At 34.2% G+C, this 19,102-nt stretch overlaps 1 protein-coding gene across 1 annotated transcript; it reads right to left on the bottom strand.

Moving 5' to 3' along the window:
• Positions 1 to 39: 39 nt before the first annotated feature.
• On the bottom strand, positions 40 to 19,102 carry LOC131153272 (gibberellin 2-beta-dioxygenase 8-like). The gene is made up of 5 exons (XM_058105473.1): positions 19,082 to 19,102; positions 8,488 to 8,957; positions 4,247 to 4,568; positions 3,174 to 3,431; positions 40 to 272 (listed from the first exon to the last, which is right to left on the bottom strand). The coding sequence occupies exons 2-4, from the start codon at positions 8,946 to 8,948 to the stop codon at positions 3,201 to 3,203; spliced, it is 1,014 nt and encodes a 337-aa protein (XP_057961456.1). The 5' UTR covers positions 8,949 to 8,957; positions 19,082 to 19,102; the 3' UTR covers positions 40 to 272; positions 3,174 to 3,200.

The raw sequence follows: 19,102 nt of genomic DNA, 5'->3' as shown, positions 1-19,102 counted from the left end.
CATAATCATTATATAATTGCAGCGGAAGTAAATAAAACATTCTCGAAAATCCATTACCAGAGTTCTATGTTACTAATATACATCAGAGTCTCCCAATGCTCATAATACAAACTCTAGTACAATACCGAAAACTAACTCAGTCCATACACTCATATTACATGTTCAGATACTTATGACATAATTTATGTACAATAGAGTTCTTCCAGACACTCACATAAACTAACTAGTTATCACCCCACTTGGGGTTCACTATACTCAACCTCGAGATGGTCCTGAAAAGATAATTTGTATATTGGGGTGAGACACTTATCAGTAAAGAAGATTAGGTTAATATCAGTGTGTGGTCAGCATGCATTTAGTGTTTATAGAAAACATTCATCCTCCATTTAACCAAAAATAGCTGTTTTACATTGTACTCACTTTACCCAATTGAAAATACTCTTCTCATTTCCATAGTATAAACAGTTCATCAAATAAGTAGCATCATTTACATAAATCTACAAATATGCATTAAAGACACTCACTGGGACTAAACATCATTTACTTCCCCTATGATATTGGTTGTGCGGCCTGAAGGCTCGACTTAGCCTTGGGGGATCAACCCAGACTAAGTCAAAACATTCATCTGCTAATACACCTGCAGGCATCCGCAACCCAATTGTAGGTCCGATTGTCTTACCACTTCCTGGTCCGGACATCCAAGAAGGTACCACCTCTCCGTAGGCTAATTGGCTAAAACCACCTTAGACTTCTATCCAAAACAGTGTGGGTGCACATAGCTAAATACTGAATCTCAAGCAACAATATCGTGCTTACAATACAATTAGTCCTCAGGGCTCCTAAAGCATATCATACAATTTAAGTAATAAAAATTGTAGTTCAAATTCATTTCATATAAAACCTGTCATATTATAAAACCCAGCCCCTGACCGTCATATGCATCTCAGCTCACAACAGCTAAACATAATCTCGGACCCCAACCATAAAAAAAAACTCGGCCCCCGACCGTCAAATAGAACTTGGCTGCTAGCTGTCAAATAAAACTCAGCCCGTATTCGTCAAATAGAACTCAGTCCCTGGCCATCAAATAGAACTCAGCCACGACCGTTAAATAAAACTCGGCCCCCGGTCGTCATATCAAATCCCTGTATTTTTCACAAACAGCTCAAGTATTTCACAAACATTCACAAATTTGGTTATACAATAATGCCCAAAATAATATTCACCTGCACAATTTTAGTATTTAAACGTAGTCCATAAATAATTAGCGAGTATCTCATAATATATTTATTTGATAAACAACCGTTCACTGTCCATATTATTCAAAATACCATATCATATATCCTATGTTTGAAAAGTCCATTTCGAACAATTGATTTTCGAAGTAACAACTGAAAACATAAATATACATACATACGAAGCAGTTTGATTGGTTCAACTTTAATAAAATCCTAACTTAATTTAATCCCCTTACCTGTTTACTGAGAGAGTTCCTACAACGCTCCTAAAGCCCACCCTACAGCGAAACAGAGTTCAAAATCCTGAAACCACATTTCCCTGAGTTTAATCAACTCAAAACCCATATTAGCGACCATTAAACATCCCTGGGCTCATACACCTCATTTAACTATTTACATGCTAGACTGATAGTCCATTTCTACTCTTACCTCAACTTTGCAGTGATGCCTGAAAAGACTTAGTTCAAAAATCTACTCCACTAGACTTGTAAAGAAACGCCCCTAGATCCTTATGATAACTTCCAATCGTCAATTCGAGCAACGAACAACGAGAAACCGTAGAGAGAAAGAGCGCGACACGGTTTAGAGAGAGAAAGAGAGAGAGAGAGAGAGAGAGAGAGAGAGAGAGAGAGAGAGAGAGAGAGAGAGAGAGAGAGAGAGAGAGAGAGTGAGTGATATTTTTAGGTTTCTTAACGAAGAAGTAAATTAAAAATCTATTTATAGGTCGTTGAACTGGCCGAATTCATCGACAAAATGGAGCCTTTGTCGATGAGTTGCAAAAGGAGGTTCGTTGATGAAATGAGGGGTTCATCAATGAACCTTAAGCTTGAAATTTCCTATGGTTTGGGTTTTCTTCGTCAACGACACCTGAACTTCGTCGGCGAGACACAGAAAGGCACTCGTCCACAAAAATAGGGGATTCGTCCATGAGCCCTATTGCTTTGCCCTTTTTAAATTTCCCTTCCTTATTTTCTTATTTATTTCTTTTATTTTCTAGGTTTGAGTTTCTACACCAACTACGTGGAGACCTTTGTAAGAGATGTGCATAAATAGAGTGGAGTCACTTTCTCACGAGGTAAGCATCCAATCTAAACATAGATACCCTCCCCCCCCCCCCCTATTCTTCTTCTGTTTTACTTATCTTTTATTACAACCTTTTAATTAAAGTATTAAAGAGATCCACCGGAGGCCTCGAGACCTGCCAAGAGCCTACCTTCATTTTGAAGGTATCTAAAGCGGCTATGAAGTTCCATCAATCAGCCACCATATAAGTCATTGGAATGATGAATCTTTTTTCAACATCAACAAAAGGATTTTATTATAAATAAAATATTAATTATTAATCACATAATCCAACTTTAAAACCTTCATTGTTCTCTTTCTTTTACCTTCCTCATTGCAAATTTTCTGATTCCATATATTGGATGATGGTGTTTATTATTACTATTGTGCAAAATAACCTATCCCATATTTAAGGGCTTGGAGTTCAAATTTCAAATGTATATTTGCAGATTAAGATAAAATGCAATATAAAAGCATAACGACTTATGTCCAAATTCACATAAATCGAAGACTGAGTCTTAAAATCCATACTTCAAACGTACATTATTTCTAATGATTTAACTTGCCTTTAACATTCTTTTCAACATACTAGCTAGTTCATTCTCATGTACATAAATTTTACTATTTCCTAATTAAGTTGCATTTGCATAACCCATACACCCCCTCTTTATTACATATATTGAAGGAAAGATGCTCTTTATCATGAAACCATGATATCATAGCCCTATGTGGTAGCAAGTGAGTGGAGGAGAGGGACAGATGGTCCCATATGTCTACCACTCCCCTGTTTCCACGTGGACTTGTGGTGATCATAGATCTATGATATATAACATTACTCCATTTGAAAGTATATAAAAGTCCATATAAACTCACTGGGAATAGGTTGAAGTGGCTAGGCGGTCAAATGAGGAACCTGGGAAGCCCAACTTTGTTACCATATTTTTTAACATCATCTTGGACTTGCTGCCTGTACTCCCTAAAGCTGAAGTTTCTGTAGATCGAAGGCTCCATGCAACTTTGTATCACCGTGTCATAAGAAGGGCAGAAGAAATATGCTGTGGAGAACCTATCCGCTTTCTTGTTGGCAACCACTTTGTGTTCCACACTTTTATATACCCCATTGCTCCAAGCCTACTCATCAATGTCATTCTATGTAATTAAAGACACTATGGATCAAGGTCATTCACAAACATAAATATATTAATATCATAGTGTTAGGTCTCTTTAGAATCTCATCTAATTTTTCGAGATAATGTGTCCATCCCTCCATTTTTCTATACTTAAATACTAAATATAATTTAAATTGAAAATGTATTAGCCACTAAAACTCAAACCCTAATGTTTAACCAAGGAAAAATCCTTACGTATACCACCCTAGATGTATGCACATGCATGTATGAGAGAGAGAGAGAGAGAGAGAGAGAGAGAGAGAGAGAGAGAGCAAAATGTATGACATTAATTATTTTTTTGCCTCGATCCAATCTACTAGAATAATTTACCACTTTCCACTACATCTTCTTAGCCTATGTTTAGTGCAATAGAAGTGTGGCAAGAGTGTCCAAGAAGGATTGTGAACCTTAACTCTTTTACATGGTATAAGGCTAATTAATCCTTGTTTCCTTCTCTTACCCTCACCAACCAGTAGTGGATTAGCAATCTTATAAAAAAAAAAAAGGGACTATCATCTACTCCTATTTCTTTTTTCCATGTTAATTTTTTTGTTAAGGGTGCTTTGATCTTTCAATATTAGAATGCTTATCCTATTTTATTTTATTTTTATGAAGTACAATTTAAACATATGATAGGACAACTATCTTTGTAATCCAAATCTTGTGAACTTCAACCTTGAAACAAGCTACCCTTAAACACTAAGTTCTTATCATACTTGAAAATTCATAACCACTTAATATTGAAACTATGATGATGCAAGCTAGGGGATTAAATACCTGAAACAAGTCACCAATGTTGATAACAAGGGCTTGGGGATTGGGTTTAACAGCAATCCATTTCCCACCTTTGATAAGTTGCAATCCCCCAATTTGATCCTGGTGTAGCACAGTGAGGAAGTCACTATCAGTGTGGGGCATTAGCCCATACACTTCAGAAGACATGGGACACGGTGGGTATCTATTCATTCTTATGTAGCAAGCACTGGGAGAACAATTCTCTTCAAAGAAAGATGCATCTTGACCCATTTTCTCTGCTAGTATTTCGGCTAATCTTCGTGCAAGATTTGATGCTACTGCAGCAAATTGTTCTATTATCAAGCTGCATACAAAGCAAAAAATCATTTTAATTATTTAAGTATATATACTAACTAAATTACACACTATGCATATGCTCCATGATCTAAGTAGAGATGGAAATAATGGAGATAAATAGAAGTTTAAAATTAAAAATATTTTAATTTTAAGGGATGTTGGATGTTGTAGTGATTATGCAAAGTTCAAATTTAAAATTATTTTATTTTTTACAGAATAGTAGAAGTTGTAACAAAGATAATGGAGGGTTTTAAAATTGACATTACTTTGTGAAATTACTTGTGTATCTGTATTTGTAAATGTCATTATCAAATTATAACTTTTAAAAGTGAGATGAAGGAAAAAATATAAATTGAATCTTTCTACTAAATACCTATACACTTACATACATGCATATATATATATATATATATATATGTGTATGATGTATGTAGTTATATACATACAATACATACATAGGTAATTTCAACTATATATATATATATATATATATATATATATATATATATATGTTGCGTGCTTTATAATAGATCATTTAACCGTTATCAATTTTTTATTGTCGTTGTTATTCTCATTTATATATATATATATATATATATATATGTTGCGTGCTTTATAATAGATCATTTAACCGTTATCAATTTTTTATTGTCGTTGTTATTCTCATTTAGATATGTGATTAAGTTTTCTCTAATAAATGAGTAATTGTGTTGAAAGTAATTTCTGGATGATTACATCCCATGGTTGAAATTCAACCGTGTGGATATATATATATATATATATAATTTATGGGAAGAGATGGGGTCCACTAAATCCATAAACTAGCATATCTGATGAAGAATATATAACTAAGTATGATGAGTCTCATTAAATAATGAGGGGGTTGTGAATGGGAGAGTAGTAGAAGGGGCCCATTTGGCATGGCAGGATGAGCTGGAATAATGCCAGCAGCGGCCAGCAGGCTTTAAAAAGGCTGATTCCAGCTCATGTGACACGTGACATCGGACGGTGACATGGCAGTACTGCTGTCCCTGTCAGTGTCAGATGGCATTTAATTATGCAGGCCACGTAGTACAGAGAAGATCAGAAAGAGCTGAAAAGATGCATGCGGAAGTGCACGTACGTAATCGGATTGGAGAATTGGGGGCAGTACGCTCAGGCCTCTCTCTGCCAATTGCCAACACGTGCATGGCCAGCTACTCCTCCCCAAACATTTACATGTGAACCCAAGCTGACACTTCCGTGGACTTAATTTTCTTATATATAATAATTATTATCAAACGTGACCTCCAACTTAATTTTTTTTTTCCTTTTTGCTTTTTATTTTTTGGTTGAAGATCAAAATTGGCCAATGGGGTTTTCTAATGAGAAGTAATTTTTTAAAAACTTTAGTATGGTGTATGCCTAAATTAGAAGGCAAGGTTGTCGGATCATTTTTTATATCTAAAATTGCAATTCTATAATTAGAAATAGTAAATTTTTGCTTACATCTTACTCAAAACTAGACGAGTAAAATTGATCGTAACATTAAGAGAAATCAGAAATCTTGTGATATCACGTTATAAGAGAGTAGCTTTCTTTAACTTTATTCTTGCATGTAATTTTTGTCTTTAAAAAAAATTGGACGGAATCTTTCACCCAATTTTTTATAAGGTTTCATTCTCACTTAATAATGCAAATTTAAGCAATAATATCATTTAGGGATTGAATCCAAATCAGTAAGTTGTCATTCGCATTTCTCTATGAAAATGATAGTCAAATTCTCTTTCTTTTCATGTTCTCGAAGTAAGCAAATTAAGATGTTTCATTATTATAAGATTATGGTTTGAAGGTGCTTGTGTGTGAAAATCCTACCATTTTAGTCCATATTGTTGACTAGTGAGGCTATGAGTAAGACGTCTAGACATGAAGAATTTTCAATTTCATCATTAATAAATTTATGGTTTAAGACTATTCCACAACAAGTTTCATAATTCAAAACTAGTACAAGTAAAATAAATTTATGTTTTAAGGCAATATTTAAATATTTACAATTATAATTTAAGCAAAACCATGAACTATTCCTTCTTCTAACCCATTTTTAGGTTATTCCTTTTGATACCGACCGAAACCCCCCCCCCCCCCCCCCCCCAACTATGTTTACAATTATAAATTTAAGGAAAATAAATTTAAATCATTCGAGCTATTTATATTCGTAAGTACGAAAAAGAATGTTTGTTAATTAGTTATTAGGGACTTGAACATCGTTTTAAATTCTTGATTAACAAGAAGCCATTAAGATGCATTAAGCGAGCAAAGGTTAACAATTCGGGTCAAATCTCATTTGAACATCATTCAAATTTGTAGTTGTACTTCAATAGTCTTTATTTATTTTTGACATGACATGTGCTGTGCATGACATTGTTTTTTAAAGAATCTTCTAATTCGTAAGTACACAATTAATATTAATTCTAAATTGTATATCGGTAGTCTAGCTTGGTCGACCAAATCAATAAGTATACCTAACAAAGAAATCAAATTGAAAAAATATGTTTGCATGCACTTGTAAGTCTAAACCGTTAAAAAAATTTAGACTGAAATTTTTATATAGACATTAGCATAGGAATTCTCAAATTTTCAGCCTTCTTATAATTTTTTCCACACTGTATATTTATAATTTAATTGTTGTTTCAAATATTATTCTCAAGATAATAGTAATCTCTAGATAAGTGTACTAAAAATAATAATAAAAATTAATAATAATAATAATAATAATAATAATAATAATAATGCACTTTTTAGAAAGTTATTGCATTCAAGCATTGACCTTTAAAAGAGTTTAATTAAATATTTTTATAAAATTTTCAAATCAAAGTCAATGATTAAATAATTATTAAATTAGGATAACAATAAAAACTATTATTATTTGTCAGGGGTTTCATTTTTGTACTAATTTATTTAAAGAAATGCCAAAAAATTAAGAAAAATTTCCTCTATCTTGTAAATATGTCAAACCCATATAAGGTATACCATTGGTTATGGAAAAATAATATCAGGGGCCTGATTCTTGAAAAAATAGAAATCAAAATTTCTTTGTAAGGGGGAGTAGACGAAATTTGATTAACTAAGCTCTCTCCAATCTTCCCATATACTACACGTCTATTTTCCCATTGCAAAGGAGGGTTTGTAAGATTATGGAAAGATATCAAAGAAATTTTCATTGGAGAGGATTGGCCTAGGGTGTCAAATATTCCCTGGTCAGATAGAGCCCTATGACCCTCCCCAAAAATAAGGGAGGTCTTGGAGTTAAGCTGTTTGAAATCATGAATAAAGCTCTTTTTGAGGAATGGATTTGGAGATTTGTTTTGGAAGACAATAGCTTTTGGAAAAAGGTGTTATGTGCCAAGTATGGATCCCAATCAGTATCTCCAACAGGCTGACGCTTTCCCAACCCCTCTTAACTCTATGGGAGGAAGCCTTTGGACTGATAAATGGGCTTCCACGAAACTATTCAAAACCTATACCCTAACCTTTTCACTGTGACGTCTAAGCAGAGGATAAAAATTGCAGATGTCTATGCAGAGGAAGGGAGGCTAATCATATGCACGAGCTTTCGGAATTAATTTATAGTGTTGATTAGAAGAGACAGTTCTAACTTCTGTTCTTGAGATCTCAAATCCTCCAATATCTTTTTGATGGCAAGTTTCTTTGAAAGCAAGTCAATGATTAAAAAATTATTAAATCAGGATCACAATAAAAACTATTATTAGTTGTTTGGGGTTCCAATTTTGTACTTTTTTATTTAAAGAAGAACCAAAAAGCTGAGAAAAAGTTCTTCTATCTCGAAAATTTTCCAATCACATATAAGGTATAGTATTGGTTATGAAAAAATAAATAAACAAAAAATATATATTATTAAATAAATAAAATTATAATTTAGAACTAACCTGAGAGTGCTGGAGCCGCCGGAAGCCGAGATATCGGCATGAATATCGCTGAAGGGAACATGAAAGGCTTCCAACCACGACAACTGCTGGAGGCAGGTCGCCGTCGGCCCGCCCCACCGGTAGCTTCCGGCGGAGAAGTTCTGGACCTTGTCCTCCGTCTTCACCTGAAACGGCTGCTTGAACAGCTTCTCCTGCTCTGTCCTCATCCTCTCCAGAATCTCGCCGGAGATCCCGTGGTTCACTATCTGAAAGAAACCCCATTCTCGCGCAGCTCTGGCTATCTCTCTCTTGCACTCCTCTCTCTCCGCTTCTCCCTGGCTCAGACGGGCCAGATCGATCAGCGGCAGGTCACGTTCGTCCACGGCGGCGCCGGCGACGACGACGACCGGGTGGCTGTTGATGGAGCTCTTCCTCAAGAGGGTGTTGTAGGTGGTTTGGAGTGGTGGGTCGACGGCCTCCATGCTTTGCAGCTGCTGGCTCCAACGCCATAAAAACAATATATAAACTATCTCAGTTATTTTTTATTTTTTTTTTAAAGAAAGGGTAAAATTTTATTAATGAAACGGACAATCAAGCAGCTTAAATCCTGACAAACAAAACAAAAAGACAAAGAGAGGAGACATGAGCAAAATTACCCTTCCAAATCAGACCAAATACCGGAAAATTCTTCTCTCAATTATTTTATTCTAAGTCATATTATATTTTATATATTAATTTTTAAAAATATTTTTGCAAAATATTGATTGAGTGGTCGATTTGATTATAATATAAATATTTGCCATTAGTAAATGTATATTTTGTATATTTAAGTTCACTTTGCTGGAAATTTTGTACAAATATAAGCAATAAACTTATACATAAACAAATTATCTCGATCTTTTTAAGAAATTTTAATATTTATATAATTTTTTGGCTTAATCAATGAAGTGGAAAAAAATAATTTCTCTTTACTTATCTCTCCTAATATATAACAATGAACAACAAAATTTGAATTGTATAACATTCTCCAATTCTACACAAATAAAAAAATTTCAAAACTCCATAAAAATACCTTTATTTGGTTGTAAAACTCCATAGACTTGAATTGAAGATGACCGAATCAGGTTGATATGATGTGAAAATATTTGTGTATGATACTGTCAATATTTTAGAACTCTATTTATAAATACACAAGATCTTTCATTATCATGCACTTAGTAAATAAAATATAATTAAAAAAATAAATACACACATCTAAGTTCAAGGTATACCCACGCAATTAGTATTATGAATTTATGAAATACCTTTTGGAGCTATTGTATCCTTGAATTCCTTCTTATTTTCCTCCTTAATGAAAATTTATTAATTCATCATTTTAAAAATATTATGGATCTATCGAATTCATGAATAAATGAACTAATTAAATGTGTATAATGTATCTATGTTTAAGGTATACTAAAGTAATATTATGAATTTATGAAATATCTTTTAAATTTGATGTATCCTTAGGTACAGATAGGTCTCACGATCTTAAATTCATGAATGAATAATTAATAAAATATAGATACATATCTAAGTTCAAAATACACTCATTTAATTAATATTAATTACAAATTTATGAAATTCATAAATGAATGATGCAATCAAGTATAAGGTGCATACCCTTTCTCAAGATACATTTATCAGTATTTGTTGATATCTTCCAAGTCTATAAAGTACCCTTCTTCCCACATTTGTTTACCCTTTCTTCCATTCAAATTTGTGGTACATACAAAGACTTGAACTTCTTTGATAAAGATAAAAATATTGCATGTGATATGGACAATCTTTCCATATCCCTTTAGTTGGCATCAAAATAAAAAAAATACGTGACCAATTTCACAACCTTTATTTAAATAAATTTGAATATTAGTACTGTTAGATCAAGTTGTTAAAGGTCTTTCATTCCTACCGTGTTTTGATGACAACAACTCATTAGCAGTTCTTAAGACTACTAACGTTTCTCTCTAAGTCATGTTTCAGCTATACAGAATGGCATCTGAACCAACAAACAGTCAAAACAACTCATACCATTACCAAAAGCACAAGCCTCTCAACCCATTCATGAACGATACACAATAGACAAAGTCATCTGAAAGATGAATGTGAGAATGAGAGAGAGACCATCTTGTAAATATCTTGTATATAGAGTAAAACTCAAAACTAAGAGTAAGAAATGGGCGTATCACACACGCACAACAAAATACAAGTAAAGTTATTTAAAAGTGTAAAAAGAAACCCCCAAATGGACAAAGACATTCTTTGTACTTAAAAGAACAAATCATAAGAAGGAACTCGTCGACGAACACAGGGCTTCGTCAATGAGTGTAACACAAATTTCGTCAACGAACACAGGGTTCTCGTCAACGAAGAGATACCGAGAGGCATCTAAATTCAGAGCCACAACTCGTCAATGAACACAAGGCGTCATCGACGAATATAATGAAAAACTCGTTGATGAACACAGGGTTCTCGTCGAAGAAAATATACCGAGAGGTACATGAATTCAGAGCAACAATTCGTCAATGAACATAGGGCTTCGTCAACGAATTAACTAAAGAGACTGTCGACAAAGGTCGAACTTCGTCGACGAACGTCGGGCAGCAGTGAACATTAAATGCCGCAGAACGACTAGTTTGACCCTTGTCTCATATTCATAAATGCCCAACGGCTCTCTAGCTTTGCCCTCACCCATTTGATGTTTAAATAGGAGTAAATAGCATTTATTCCTCACCAAGAAAGTTTATATTGGAAGAAAATCATTCATTGGTGTTGGTATCTTCTAGGGTTTGGTTATACACTCACTTGCCCTCTTCTTGCTGCTCTTAGTCTTGCTTCTACTCTAATAATAAGAGGACATTGAGTAAGGTTTTTATTGTTGTAATCAACTCAAAGGGAGTATTCAAGTTTACATTTATTTCTCATCTACTTCTTGTAAGGAAAGGCTCTTTGTGAGCTATTGTTGGGTGTCTCTAAGTGAGCAACTTGTTGAAAGCTATTTGTGAGCTGCTGTGTATTGGCTTCTCTGCCCGAAGGAGGATTATAGTGGATTTTGGGAATCCTTGAGTTGGTTTCAAGGAGTGGACGTAGGCGGGGTGCCGAACCACGTAAACATCTTTGTGTTTAGCTTCTCTTCTTTCATATCTTATTTATTATTATTGAGATTTCCTGCATCTTTACACAGAAATTTTATACACTTGCTCTTTGTAAGATTTTTGTGGTTGTAGAAAGTTGCACTTCTGTGAAGAAAGTCTATTCACCCCCCCCCCCTCTAGAAATTCAACCGGGCCAACAAGTACTTTAATTTTAATAGAATTTAACCTAAAATCTCTTTTTATCTAGAAACCTCATAGTGAATCCATGCACGGCCCTCCTATTAGTCTAAACATTATTATTATTATTATTATTTTTCAAATTTTCTAGACATTTAATTAATTAATCTATCCAGATAACTTAATGTTGTATTTGTGTGTGTGGCTCTTCATACTTGTTGGGGCTCATAAACAAAGGAAGAAGAAAAGCATATGGATTCATTGGCGGTAAGCAGCATGGACTCGTCAACAAGTGTCTCACTCTTCGAGGAGTAGAAACTGGGAGCCCGAGAATTACAAAAGTTCTAAGATATCGAGAACAAGAAATCAGAAGCTCAAAGACTTGTCGACGAGTGGACTCATTATTCGACGAGTGGTTTTCTCTCTCTCATCAACGAGTGCCTTGTTCTCGTTAACGAATATTCTAACCTGCAAGAAAATTTTCAAATTTTGAATATGGAAATTGTGATGGTTGGGGATTCGGAGGGAAGCCTCCGTAGGGTTATCAAATATACCATTTTGAGTATATTTTTGTGAGTAAGAGGATGAGAGAAGGAGAGAACATCATTGTATACCATTGTACTGTGTATCTTTGATTTTCATAGTGAAATCTCTTGTCGATTGCTCCTATGGATGTAGGCTTTTCCGAACCATGTAATTCTTGGTGTCGTTGCTCTTATCTTTGCTTTTTTTATATATTGCTGTTGTTGTAAGTGTATATCCTTTACAAAATTATTAGTATTTTGTTGTGCATTATTTAAGAGGCGTTATTTCTCAACAAATGGTATCAGAGCCATGTTGTAATGGCCTCTACATTAAAGGATCTCTTGGTGCAATAAGGTTTGGTGAAAGTTTTATGTAGAATTTTCAACCTGATAGCATAGATGCAGCGAGTTGGAATGAATTGGGAGCAATCATTTGTCTTTGTTTGGCTAATGACGTGTTGTATCATGTCATGGATGAGAATACTCCATAATTAGTTTGGCGAAAACGGGAATGTCAACATATGTCTAAAGGTTCATCAAAATCTACAAGTATAGTGTAGGAAGATTCAGAATGTGGTTGTGGTGATGGAGATATATATGCTATGTATTTCATCAAGTTCGGAGTGCCTCACGAGTGATTCTTGGATCTTAGACATCGGATGCTTTTATCCTAGAAAACTGTTTGACACCTACAAGTCAGTTTGTGCTGGTTGTATTTTGATGGAAAATGATATTTCATGCAAAAAATTTGTTATTAGAAATATCAAAATTAGAATGTATGATGGTGTTGTAAAAGCCATATATGATGTAAAACGTACATGAACCGGATCTAAAGAAGAATGTTATTTCATTGGATATTTTATACTGTAATGGTTATTGTTACAAGTCTAAAAGTGGAGAAATGAAAGTGTGTAAAGGTGACTCAATAGTGATAAAAGAAGATAAAGTAGCAGTAAATATTTATTCACTACAGCATGTTACGGTTGCAAGTGGAGTTCTAGTCGTTAAATCTGAGTCAGATATCTTGTGGCTTATACAGTTAAAACATATGAGTGACTACATGTATTCAGATGTTTGGGAATCGATGATGATAGAATCAAGAGATAGACATATATATTTCGTGAATCTATCACAAAGGGTCTTGGTGTACTTCATGCAGTGGCTTCGGTGGCGACCCATACTAGGAAAGAGATTCTCAAGTCAAATATTGAGGCTAAGTATGCTAGTTTTGTTCAAGGAGTGTTGTGAGCATGGAAGGTAATATGTAGGGCTTGCAAGATATTTCTTGGTGAAGTTAGTGAGTATGGCGCATTTCTCGTGTGATCGATTGCCAAAGGTATCGCTAGATGGGAAAGTTATAGGTGAACTGTGGGCAAATTTTGTGGTAGACTACTTGGTTGTGATAGATATGTCCACTGGTGCACTATTCTAATGATGGAGGATCTAAGCTTGGTGTTATGTTTGGATAGTATACTTTTTTAGGGTATAAGAAAGGTGGGTTCAAGTTAGGTGATCCTATGGGAAACAAAGGGGTGATCAAGGAAATGACTTTTGTTGATGAAGTCATGGTGGAGTGTACTCGGGTAAAGGAAGAGAAACAAATACCAGCAAAATGCGGCAGCAGTAATCATGTTATCTAGGTGGAGTTAGGGACTCGGCATAGAAATGCAAGGAGTTCTAGCTGGGGTCAATAGTATCATGGTATGAATGGTCATGTGATGCAAGTGGAGCAACAGACTCACGAAAAAGGTGACATAGTTCATATTGCAAGGAGTTTCAACTCAGGAGACCAACAGAATCACGGTGGGCCCATGTGCACTATCAAACCACCACTCAAGTATAAATTTGGCATTCTAGTGTTTTATGTATCCATTACTACCAAAAGCAAGGTTTCTACTATTTTTCAAGTTGCAGTGCATAGCAAAGGTAAAAATAGGTGGATGAGTGCTATGGTGGAGAAAATTGAGGTATTGCATATGTACCAAGTGTGTGAGTTGGTGAGGCTTCCAGTATTGAAAAGGGTGATAGTATGCAGTGAAGTGATATATCTGTTATGTGTGAATGACATGTTATTCGCTGAAAATGCTTTGATTGAGACTAATTAGTTGGGAACTCTGTTGAAAGGTTTTGACATGAATGTGTTGGGTACAGCCAAGATGGGTTTTGGTTTGCTGATTCACATGAACAAAATTGCAAGGAGATTAGTGTTATCTCAAGGCAGTTTTGTTGACAGGGCTACAGGGAGATTGGTATTATCTCAGGATGACTTTATGGATGGAATCGCAGGGAGACTTTGTTTGTTGTATCAAGGGGGTTTTGTGAAGAATCATTATGAAATGTCTACTGCTCGGTACCCAAGGATGGACTGTGATGTCTAGGATATGAAAAAGGTTCCTTATGATTGTGCCGTGTTTCAGCAAACAACAAAGTGAACCATCAGTTGTTAGTTTTGTTGAAAACTATGTAGGGGGCTTTAGTGATAGAAGGCTTGCAGCAGCATTTATGTTTACTGTTGTGTGAAGGCCTTATTCAAAGCCTATAGGTCGAAGTCTTCAAGTGTTGCATCTACAACTGTATCGGGGTTGATGGTAGAAGCTAAAGTTGTCATCGGCAAGTTCAAGCAGCGTTGTTTGGACTTTGTGCATGTCTCCAAGTGCTAGAAGGGAGACAAATCCCAACCGAACATTCTAAAATCAAGATGGAGCAATTAGATGTATTTTTCAGGTTCTCCTAAGGGGCGTATAATCGTCAAGGTGGAGATTGTTATATTTGTGTGTGTGGCTCTTATACTTGTTGGGACTCATAAACAAAGGAAGAAGAAAAGCATATGGATTCATTGGTGCTGAGTAGCAGGTACTCGTTGACGAGTGTGTCTCACTCATTGATGAGTAGAAATTGAGATCTTGAGAATTACAGAAGTTTTGAACTACCGAGAACGGGAAATCAGAAACTCAAAGACTCGTCGACGAGTGGTCTTCTCTCTCTCTCATCAACGAGTGCCCTACTCTCGTCGACAAGTGTTCTAGACTGCGAGGAAAAATTCAAAATTTGAATATGAATGTTGTGACAGTTTGGGATTCAGAGGGAAGCCTCCGTGGGGTTATTAAATATACCATTCTGAGTATATTTTTGTGAGTGAGAGGGTGAGAGAAGGAGAGAAGATCATTGTATACCATTGAAGGAATGTGTATCTTTGATTTTCATAGTGAGATTTCTTGTTGATTGCTCTCGTGGATGTAGATTTTGCTAAACCACGTAATTACTAGTGTCATCATTGCTCTTATATATCTTTGCTTTCTTTATATATTGCTATGGTTGTGGAAGTATTCTGTTTTTCATCATTTAGATTTTTGCAAGTGTATGTTTGATCTTTTACAACAATATTATTATTCTGTTGTACATTGTTTAAGAGGCGTTATTTGTCAACACTTAATTATTTCATTCTCTACTTAAATGTCAAGTGTAATCTCAATTGAAAGCACACCCTTAAAATTAAATCCTATATCATGTAGGAGGTCTTAGGTTCGAGCCCCTCATAGCAGGAATTCAAAGGACATGAGAATTGAAAATTTTAAAGAATTGAAAAATAAGATGTCTTTTTTCATAATTATTTAAAAAGTTAAAAAAATTAAAATTTTATTTAATTTAAAATAACTACTCATTTCCGGGCAAATAGTTATTTAAAAAAGAAAAAAAAGAAAGGGGTGTGTCTTGAATCTAGATCATTAAGCTGACTTTAGATTAGCAATAGGTCCACCTCCCTCTCCCTCTCTCTCTCTTCCATAATTCCATTTTTATGAAGCTTTCAAAATTTGAAAACAGATTGCAGATTCGTGTGCCAGAACGAAGAGTTTCAGGATTCTTTAACCTACACAGACCAGTCTCCCACGTACAGCGCGTGCGTTCTCCCTGAAAATGGCGACGATGACGAACCTGTCATAGCCGCCCACATTGCCGGACGGAGACCCGGTGGCCGGCTTGCCGCTGCCGCTCCCCGCATTTTCTAAAGCTAACGAATTTCTTCCCCTTTTTGGGAATCTTTTTTTCATTTTACAGATTAATGCTAATTTCATATTCAACTTTTTTGTCTGTTTTTTGATAAATTTTTTTTAATAACAATCACCTATTGGCATATTCCTAGTGATTCATCAGGGTAAACTCTCAAGGGGGAATCGAACCATAATCTTGGGTTTATCAAAGTTACAAGTCGCTCTTACCACTTGACTCAACCACTGTTTTTAATAAAGTTTATACTTTTATATAACCTTTTTTTGGGTATTTTCTAGTTTTAGTTCCCCAAATATATAATAGAGTTCAACATGCATATCATTTTCTAATATTCTGATTAATTTTACTAGTTAATTAAAAAATCCCCGAATAATTACTGCTAACAATTTCCACATGAAATATGATCCTAACATAATAATAGCATAAAGTCAAACATAAAAATAGTCAAAACATTTCATCCTTTTTTAAAAAAATAATCATAAGTTATTAATGAATATTATTAAATAGTCTTTTCAAAAGTAGTATCTCAAAATGCCTCATAAGTGCGCATAAGAGTGAGTCCCACATCCAAATGTGGCCCCCACCTTAGTCTGTCCATCCCATATGATACACTTTAGAGAAGACTATATTATTCAATTCAATTCTAGAATTATATTGAAATACCACATATGCACCCTACCTAAAAACTTAAATTGTTAGGTGAGGACTCAAGACTAGCAAAGAAAACTTATATATTCTCGCATCTTCACCTAACAAGAAATTTAACCTTTCATATATTATCTACGCAGATGATTGATTCTTAAATATGATACCATAGCTTCTATGTCATTAAGCTCTAGAAATTTTAATCATGAACACCTCCATTTATATTATTCTTATCAAATAGAAGGCGTGCAAAAGGTAGTAAGCTTGCATTTTGTTTATACTTTCAGTTCGAAAGAATCGACTTGAGCATGAAGGGAGCCTATCACATATAAATTAAATAGTTTAATTATTCGACTCTTGACAGCCTGCAGATATTTTCATCTACAATTATCTTAATATCTCTCTCTTGTTTAGTGACTGCACATACACCATATTCAAAGAACCTCAATTTATCATAAGGACATAAGTACAAACTATTGTATGTAGAGACTAATTTCTAGTGCATATAGTATTACATGTACAAAATTCAGGTGCAACATTTATCTGTGACTATATGGGGGAGAGTCGGATGGGGGTGCGCTCCCCAAATTACAAGCTAAATAATTATTGTTGAATAATGAAATCAGTGACCTAATCTAACTCTAAGAATGTAAGCAAATAATCAAATCTCGTCAATCTATGTGTTTTGCGTGTTGATTGTTCTTTAATTTCTTGTTTTTCTTTCTTTCATTAATTTAGTAGCTTTGCATAACGCAACTAGCGTATTTGCAGTTAGGTACTCTAAATACATATTACAACACCAACTAAAGAGAACCACATAGATATATATTTTTTTAGATCGGTTCTAAATAGTTATTTAGATATATTTTTTAGGTGGCATGGATGCTTATTCGTAACCATAAATTTTTCAAAAAAAACCCTCATTAAAACCATTTTATACCGAGCCCACATCAACAAAATATAAGTTTCACATACATGTGAACAATTTGATAATTAAGTAAATTCAGAACCAATCCTCTGAAAAGTAATAGGGAAAAGTTATGTGCATTTCTAAACAATTTCCATCCATTTTTGGGCAAACTCAAATTTTAAGGGCAACAATAAAAATTATGGAATTTTAGATCATGTAATCCACAATAAAGATGACTATTTGTACATCAAGTTAATTATCTATGTGCATTCATTCTATTAGGATATTAAGCCATGTAAACAAAAACTTTCGAACTTATTCTTTACCACCTACTCAACAAACTTGATGCAATAATTCAATACATACATTGAACTTAGATGTAAGTATTTCCCTATCAAAGACAAGTCGTGATCACTTAATTTGACCAGTCTCACATATCGACTACTTCTATACTTGTATGATTTAAAAAATGAAAAAAGTCATATATATATATATATATATATATGGGCTGATTATGTAATTATATATAATCATTATAAGATACTCAAATGCATTTAATAATTATGTATTTAACCCTCTACAAATATAATAAAAAAAAATAAAATAAAAGCATATCTCTAACCTGGTTAAAATCCTCCTGGAATTATTAGACTCCACTCCTTCTTCCAATAAACGAAATTTATTTGTTGGGTGTAACACCACTTGATTCTACAGTTCATGAAGTTGATTCTGATCATACTTGATCAATACTTAAAATTAATAATAAAGCTTTAAAAGGTTGAAATAAAGATGATATTGGTTTACATGCACATGGCAATGCATATATCTGAGTACTTTTATTTTATTTATTTTTCCTCTAGGTTCCTAATTTAAATTAGACAAATGGGAAATTCAGTTTTTCCATATAGGACACACTCCTAACCTTACATCCAACTATACTGGCCAATCAATAACAAGTGTCTATAAGCAATCAAATATCAGTAAATGACAACAGATATCCCTAAACAGTAAAGTGTGGATAAGAAAATTTGAACCCTATCTCCACAAACTAAAGAAGATGGAAAGGTGAACTATTAGGTCAAACACCCAATCCAAAACAAGATAACTAATTAATACATTTTGATTTAAATTTGATATTGTAAAGTAGCAAGTTATGACCTAATTAAAACAGTATAAAAGATGAAAAACTATACAAGACATCTTGAAAGGAAACATACCACTAAACGTTGAAGAGAAAG

This window comes from Malania oleifera, chromosome 4, assembly GCF_029873635.1.
Source record: "Malania oleifera isolate guangnan ecotype guangnan chromosome 4, ASM2987363v1, whole genome shotgun sequence".
In the NCBI taxonomy this organism is placed as follows: domain Eukaryota; kingdom Viridiplantae; phylum Streptophyta; class Magnoliopsida; order Santalales; family Ximeniaceae; genus Malania; species Malania oleifera.
The sequence above is the reverse complement of the archived record's forward strand: the minus strand, read 5'-3'. Positions and strand labels throughout refer to the sequence as shown.

Excerpts from the sequence above, each read along its gene's own strand:
- LOC131153272 (XM_058105473.1), bottom strand. The coding sequence starts at position 8,948 with ATGGAGGCCGTCGACCCACCACTCCAAACCACCTACAACACCCTCTTG. Across the intron at positions 4,569-8,487 it reads GGCGGCTCCAGCACTCTCAG|CTTGATAATAGAACAATTTG; the intron begins GTTAGTTCTAAA and ends CTTTGTATGCAG. Across the intron at positions 3,432-4,246 it reads ACATTGGTGACTTGTTTCAG|GCTTGGAGCAATGGGGTATA; the intron begins GTATTTAATCCC and ends ATTGATGAGTAG.